Raw genomic sequence first — 8,098 nt, 5'->3', positions numbered from 1 at the left:
CCGACCCTTAATCTATGAATCTATGAATCTATGAAAAAATCATCCATATAACTGAAGGTTACCCTTTGACAATATTTTCTAGAAATGCAATGATGTTGAAAAATGAAGAAAGCAGAGACTAACTAAAGCTAAAATTAAAAAAGGCTACATAATAACGGAAAACATGCCTTGACCGAGGCATTATTTGTAGAATAACTGACTGCCATCTCACTAAAGCAAGGAAGGAATTCAAAGTTATTCACTCCACAGAAGCAATTTAGTTCTGATTAATTAGTACAGTATCTTGCAACAAATATAATTTTGTTTTCAGATTCAATCACTGGGAATGTGGACAGACAAGTTATACCAGTAGATGCTGTTCCAATATACCTGGTTGGTGCCTCTGCTTCTGTATCAGCATAAATTTAATTGCTGTAACTTGAAATTTGAACAAAAACATGATTAACATTATAGCAGTCAAACTCCACATACTGGTACAGGAGTGGACAGTTATGTAGGAAGAGGATGCCTGTTCTCCTCAACAGCAAACTCTTTTCCATTTTAAGAAATTTGAAAAGCTATGTTTGTTCACAACCTGGGTCATGTTCAAAGGAACAAGCTAACATTTACTTTAGAAGTACCAAGACCTGTGAAGTCTAACAGAACACCTGCATTTCTACCCGGAACAGACCAAAATAAAAAATGAAAATATTTTAAATTTTCTCACAAGTAGCTATCTAGCTTCAAAACACTTAAGAAATTTTAAGAAGAAAGATCTGACACCAGCTAACTGAACAGAACAAGGTACACTATGAATACAAAATATAATATTTGGACAGTTACCAATGTAACTAAGTGTTAAAAAGTGTTGAAAACCCAGTCTCCTGGAGTATATTTCATTTAAATGTTTCAGGGTTAACTTATCTGTCTAAAACCAAAATAAATTAAAGCCTAAATTAAAGACTAATCATATTTCCACTTAACCACAGGGACTCACTTAGCTGGTAAGTCATGGCAATTCTTTCTTGTTTCATATTTGGTTCCACAAGAAAAAAAATGAGAGAGAATTATCTTGATCTCTAAACTTCTCTCAGTGCCTCCAAATTTATTTATCTGATCTCTAAAGCTAAGTACAGACAGTCCCAAAGCCGAAGGCTGAATTGATTCAGTCTTTGCAGGTTAGTCTAAACTGTAAAGATTGAACCAGTAAGCAAATGAACAGACATTCACTTTTTGAGTCAGGAAAATGCAGCCACATGCCTGCAGTGGCTCAAGCCACGGGCACTACAGCTCAGCTTTCTGGAACACAGCCAGAAGGGCTTGTGTGTTCGCTTTTTCTTCCTGATGCCCCCGCAGGCTCTGGGATTTGCCATCCACATTCACAGCAGCAGGGCTCTGCAGGGGTGCTCATCACTTCCTCTTCCAGCTTCCAGGTGCCTCTGAGATTTGTAGTCCAGTCAAAGACAGCATTAAGTAAGCATTGCAGAAGCAGCTCCATACTCGGGTAGGGTAGTTTAACCCCTCCACTCTCCCTGGCCCCAGACCCCAGCTTGGGTTTGCCTGGGGGATGGGGGAAGGGGCAATGAGCCAGCCAGTGAGGCCAGTAAGCCAGCCCTCACTGCTGCAGCTAGCGAGCAGAGGAGCAAGGCTAGCTCTGCTCTCTGGAGCAGACAGCCCAGCCCAGGGCTGCAAAATGTTGGGATGCTGGGGGACTCTAATTTAACTTGAACCAGGAAGAGGTCTCGGACAGAAGTTTCATAAACTGGTTTGACCTCAATCAGTTAAGTCTGATACTACATTCAACCAGGTTTATCTTAAACCAGTTTCAACCACTTTGAAACTGGTTTATGTGCACTGAACTTCTATTCTGTTACAGGTTCAAACCAGTTTCTGATCACTTAAACTAGTTTATGTGCAACTTGTCCCTAGCCTAAGAAATCTATTTTAGCCTATTTAACTTCTTACAACAGACCCCAAGCTTCCTGTTAAGACCTGGACTTGGAAAGTTAATTACAGTGGAATTCTCTTTATGGCCACTACTGAGCCACAAAGGAAAAAAATCAAACAGTAAATGGGAATAAAATATGCCTTTTCATATAGCTTTTTAAAGGCCCAGGCCAGGTCAAACATGAACCAAGGTATTTCTCATAGGAGGTTGTGATCCATCGACGCCACTAAATTTCTGATCTATCACTAACAGTATAAATACAAAAAGACCTGAGAAAAAGTGTCCTGTATTCAAAAACTTGTTTAAGTCTATCCCCATGATGGCCAAACCACGGTTCACGAGCTGCTTGCCAGCACAGTATTTGCAGCTCTCTGGAAACTGTCTGAAGCCCTGCCCATTTCTCTCTGAGTCAGCGCTGGGGGACAGTGCAGCCCAGTACCTCCCACTGCTCCAGCTTTCCCCACCGGGAGCACGCCCTGAGCTCACCGTCCTCCCCTTTTCTCCCTCCAGGACTGCCAGCTCAGGTGCTGGGCTCCCAGGGTGGGGGTTGCATCCATGCTGCTTACTCTTGCGTGTGCTTCCCATGGGGTAAGAAATCCACCTCCATTCTGGGTCGCTCAGAGCCCTCCCCCTCCCCCTGGCCCTTGAACTTCAGTGGAGAATCAGATGTGGCTTCCAGGGTGAGTAACTCTGGCCACCCCTGGTCTATCCCAACCATGTCTAATAAAATCATCACCTACAAAAATCCTTGCATCTTGCAGTATGAATGCAAGGTTTTTGAGATTTTACTAACAGGCTCAACAACTTTGTACTTGAGAGTTTGTTTGTTTGTTTTACTCCTTGTGCAAGTTTCCTAAAATGTCTTCACTTTTTGGTCAGTTCATTGCCTCGGGGGAAGTCTCCTGATATGGGGAGGAACAAAATCAATCCAATATATGATAGACACAATGGTGAGAAAAAGTGATTCCTACAGGTATAAAGAGAAATGAAGATCTTCCTTTTCCAAGTATCTGGTTTATGCGTCTGCCAAAAATTTCAGAGGTTTGGGGCCAAGAGCAAAGGTAAAGACCATATTTCTGAGTGTATACGCACTTCTGTTGTGAAACAATTGGCTAGGCCTCTGCCAGAGCAAGTCTCCTGACTGCCAACTAACTTCATCCTAAGAAAAAAAGGCTTCTTTTTCTATGAAGCCAACACAGGAAGATGTAATTATTTCTCAGCAAGTCAAATGCAGCTGAATGCAGAATTTTTTCTTCCAAATAAAATCTCTAAAGGAAAAGATATTCAAAGTTGGGACAAGATAGGCCTCCCTTAGAGCTGAATCGGATTCTCAGCAAAGCTATTACGAGCAGAAAATGCTGGAAAGAAGCCCAGAACTTTTCATTCAGTTGCAGTACAAAAGGGATACTGGATAGATGTTTATTATACCTGACTAGGAAGGAAGAACTTAAGTGGCACACTGAAAACAACTGGTACACAAGATTTATGTGGAACTTTCCTACTAAAGGCGATTCTTTAAGACCACAGGACTTCAGAAACATTTTCCTCTTGAGCATTATACAGCTCAGAGGAGAATAGCTACTTATCCACAGAAGCCTCCTGAAAGCATCCCCACTGAGAAAGCTGGGTAGTAGTTATTGATGCTCTGAAATCAAGGATAAAACTTAGAAAGTTTGCAAAAAGCCATACCTCAACCAATACACACTTTCCTCTTGAGACTCTTCTCCTTTAAGCATGGTCCAGTGTAGAAATAAAATCTCAAGAAGGGATGGATAGTCCTCAATAAAATTTATCTTTTATGGAAGATTTGCATTCACTGATTTGTAAGCCCTTCAGAAGCAATTCTGAAGCTTCATTACGTAACTTCCAAGAGGCAAGATTAAAGTATCCTAGTAGGACCTGGTAGCCAGGAAGAATTCACTGATCTTTTTTATCCCATGGCCAGTGACATGCTTGAGTGGATGGCTGACTTCAGGTCATGTAAGATTATACACTTCTTCAGAATCTAAGACTAAGACTCCCTCCACAGATGAGCTCTTTTCTCCTTTATGCAAATTGGGTGGACTGCTCTGTACACCGCATTTAAAAGCATCCTAAAGATAATGAAAACTATTTCTTTAAACTTATTTAAATTTGAACTCTTCAGTGTAGTTGCATAAAAGCTACATACCCGATATGCTTTTCATCTCCTTTTGCTTTAAAGAATAAGCTCTAAAAACAAAATTTAGGGTTGCTGGTTGTAGTTGTGTTGATCTAAGGACATAGGCAGACAAGGTTCTTTGGGTAAATGGGATATCTTTTATTAGACCAACTAAATAGTTGGAAAGATTGTTCTTTGCAAACTTTTGGGTACGGACACCCTTCTTCAGGCACAGGGAGAGCAAAGTTAGACCCTTACATTTTGAGACATCTTGGATTAAAACACTTTTTTCCCAATACTTATAAAACAGATGTTTTAACTTTAAATTAACGGATAAGGCAATAAAGGGCAAAAGTGTGTGCCATGGTAAAGTTATGGTAAAAATTTAAAAATGCCAAAAATCTGAATCACAATGAATAATTATTGTGGAGTTTTCTTTTACCCCGTTACTAGTAAACAACCCAGCTACCTCCATTAAAAAAGACAGCAGAAATCTGAGCAGGACTGAACTTGGAAGGGACTGAAAGTGGTGAAAGGTTATGGGACTCCTTCCCAGGAAGTGAGCTATATAAGAAATATTTACAAAATCTGCAAGCAAATTTTTGGTTGCATCTCAGAGGAGGACTGAATGTGCTGTCTGTAAATAAAATAACTTCAAGAAGCTGTTATTCATCTCTTTGAACAAAACTGAGGGTTCAGTCCGTCAGTTATCTTAAAGTTATTCTTTATTTGCTTCAGCTATAGATGATTGAGGTGACTACTAGTAAACATCCAGTCTGAAAAAGATCTGCTATAGCAAAAAAAGTATTCGGAAGGGTACCTCTGACTTTATTAAATAAATCGTATTTCAAAGGCCATGACAGATGGGATTGGAAATTGAGCTCAGATTTTGGATTTTACTGATGGTACAATAAGTGAACCATGCTTCTGAAAGAAAATTATTGATCGAAATACTTAAGCTCTGTTTCCCCTGAAGAGAAGAGGCTGTGAGATAGAATTCTATCTACAGCTACTGTTCAAACTACATAACAGAATTTGAGTTGGGAGGCAAAGAAAAACAAAAATTTGGCAATGAAGGACAAAATTCAAGTAATGGTAAAAGTTAAGACGTACAAAGTAAAATTTTCAAAGCCTAAGTAGCCTGTCCCTTACTGTAAAAGTACATAGTATCAACACCACAATTACAAAACACCAAAGTAAAACTGAATACATTAACTAGGAAAGCAGCAACTTCCTTTGTTTTTGTCACTTCTTTAAAGGCTCCCATTTCACCAGCTAGCCACAATTTAAGTAGCTAAAAGAACAGCAGAGCTTTCCAGTTCTGAATATTAACCCTTCGAAGAGGGAGCACCTTTACTGTGCTTCATTCTCCTCTTATCTTCTGTCTCCTATTTTATTCCCATAACTAAACTTTTACAGTCCATCCTCCCCCTCATCTATTTTCAGAGCTGCTCTATCCAGTGAAGACTTCCCTAGTTCTCAAGTTTAGGAAAGAGATAAATTTGGCGGCGGCCGGCAGCAGCAGACAGCACACTTCCCTAGTACCCTGCTACTCTGCACCGACACTGTGTACCCCCTGGGGCCTTCCCAAGTACCCCCAGGGGTATGCATACCCCCAGTTGACAACCCCTGGTGTAGACAACCAGCAACATCATGGAGCATGAGCTGTGGGGTGGGGGGATGTGGTGATAACTGGTTATATGACAGTGATAAACTAAGATATGTTTGTTGGAGACACAAGAAGGTAACTAGTCAAGGTAAGGTTATCTACATGCTGTTCTCCTTTGGACTTGGCTTACTATAAAATTTTGGCAAGTTAGCATCCTTGTGAGGCATCAGTTTAAACTGACACAATGCTGCCTATTGCACTGCAGTCAAGGAAGAATGGGACAATGTGTGTTTACGTTGTATCAACTCACTAATTTCTTTCAAAATCATCTTCAAGCAATCAACATGTTAAGTGATACCTGTTCAATCCCTAGTATGAAACAGTCACATTCCTGTCATTCAAGAGACTTCAACTTGCCTGTGCCTAGTTCAGCAGTATCACTTACTGACAGAGAGGTATAACACTGTAACTGTACTGAATAGAATTGTTGCCCTTGGAACAGTATTCCAACATAGGTGTTAGTAAATCAACGAAATAAGTAAGTATATCACTTATGACTAACCTAACCTGAGCTACTTTAACGATCAGATGCCAAAAGTTAATAGCGCCAATTGTTTCAGATATACACATAGGTAATAGCTATGACAGCATATTTACATTTTTAGAAGTGCATATTGCTATCTAAACTCTTAAAAACACACAAGCTAGGCTGTAAACTGAGAGAATAAATGCAAATGCACATTTTCGATAATTTAAAAAAAGTTAATTAGAATGGTATGCAACATGCTACCACAGAGCTAAAGTGTTTAATGCAGCAGTTCCCAACCTTGGGTTTGAGACCCCATTTGGGGTCACAATAATAAAAATGGATTTGCAAAGAATCACAGGTTTTCTCCTTTAAAAAGGACCAAAAAAAGCAGGAAACAGTCGGTTCCCCTTGCAGGCTGGCAGACTTCCAGCCTGCAAGTGGCTGCTTGGGGCTAGGGGGGAGCAGGAGGAGGGACATTAGGCAGGGGACACCACATGCATGTGCACACATATACAGGCACATGGCAGCCAGAAGAGCAGCTGCCTCCAGGGAAGTCTACTGGGGGTGGAGGTGCAGGTTGAGGCCCACATAGTGAGGGAGAGAGGAAGTAGGGCAGGGCTGGGGGCGCCGCCCAACTGGGCCAGTTCATGGGGCCTGGGCAAGAATGCAGGGCCCAGCTGGGGGAGCAGGATGGAGCCATGGGCAACTTGTTCCAGGAGGTTGCACGAGGGCATGTGCCCCCCTCCCCTCCGATTTGTGCACAGGGAGGGGGCAGATGCAGATTTACCTGCTGCAGGCTCAGGGTTCCTTGCCCTGCTGCCCTCCCCCCAGGGCCTTGCAGCAGAGCAGGGTGGGGAGGCTCAGTGACACTACTGGGAGCCTGATGCCAGTCACACCATGGCAAGGCACCACCTGCCCACCCAGCAGTAGTGGGGGGCACAAGTCTGCATCACCAGTGCAGAGCAGGACGGGGTGCCCCAAGCCTGCAGCCAGCCCGCATCCCCATGAGCTCTGCTCCTGCAGGGGGAGGGGACAGGGCATTTGTGGGGGGATGGCAGGCTGCAGGTTGGAAGCGAGTGGCCATGCTGAGGAAGTGGGATCATAAAATGGAATCATGCTGAGGAAAATGCTTTGCTGCCAGGCTTCTTTGAGTTGTAATACCGTATTTGCTCCTACATCTTAAAAGGTATGGAGATTTAAAAAAATTATCCCCCATAAAAATGGAGAATTACAACCCTCCTGCCAAATGAGAGAGATCAATAACCCCTAAAGAAGATTAGGAGAAAAAAGTGCATTAGTTTTAAAGGTTACAAAGCACAATGATAAATGAATTCACCTGTTCTTCAAAATATACTGAGCATGCAGGTCCAAAGCACAAATAATGCCACTGGCAATCTGTACCAAGAAACAGAAGCCCTGACATCTAAACAAATGGTCATGGTGATGTTTGAAACAAGATGCAGAATTGAAGCATTAAACTTATGGCCTGTCTACATGCCAAAGTTGCCTAAGCTTAACTGAGGTCAGTTAAGATGGTACAAACCTGTGTTGACTCAATAAGCCTAAAACCTACGTTTTAATTAAGTAAGCATTCAGACGACTGTATTCAGACTAGCCTTTAGTAATTGGGGCAAATGACTGAAAACAAGAAAAAAAACCATAATGGTGAACCAAAGGGCTATGCAACCTTAATGAGCACTTACTTTGTTAGCTGCCCTTTGTTTTTGTTGTTGTCCACTCCATTGTATGTAACAGCTGCCAGTTTTCTGCTCCTGTAGTTCTCATAATGTACATTGTTAGTGACATCCTTCAGGTCCTGCATGTGAGTTCTGTCAAAGCAAGAGTAAGATGTCAGCAGACTTCATAAATATGAAAAACTGAATGATCTACAAA

The 8,098-nt window shown here is 41.8% G+C and overlaps 1 protein-coding gene across 10 annotated transcripts in view; it reads right to left on the bottom strand.

Moving 5' to 3' along the window:
* SEPT7 (septin 7) overlaps positions 1-8,098 on the bottom strand; it is a 117,758-nt gene that overhangs the window by 18,349 nt on the left and 91,311 nt on the right. For all 10 annotated transcript variants that reach the window (XM_019509048.1, XM_019509050.1, XM_019509045.1 and 7 more), the window contains exon 11: positions 7,909-8,034. In XM_019509048.1, coding sequence (XP_019364593.1) covers positions 7,909-8,034 — 126 coding nt within the window. The remainder of the gene's footprint in view (positions 1-7,908; positions 8,035-8,098) is intronic.

This window comes from Gavialis gangeticus, unplaced genomic scaffold (genome assembly GCF_001723915.1).
Source record: "Gavialis gangeticus isolate Ggan-Ray unplaced genomic scaffold, GavGan_comp1, whole genome shotgun sequence".
In the NCBI taxonomy this organism is placed as follows: Eukaryota; Metazoa; Chordata; order Crocodylia; family Gavialidae; genus Gavialis; species Gavialis gangeticus.
The sequence above is the reverse complement of the archived record's forward strand: the minus strand, read 5'-3'. Positions and strand labels throughout refer to the sequence as shown.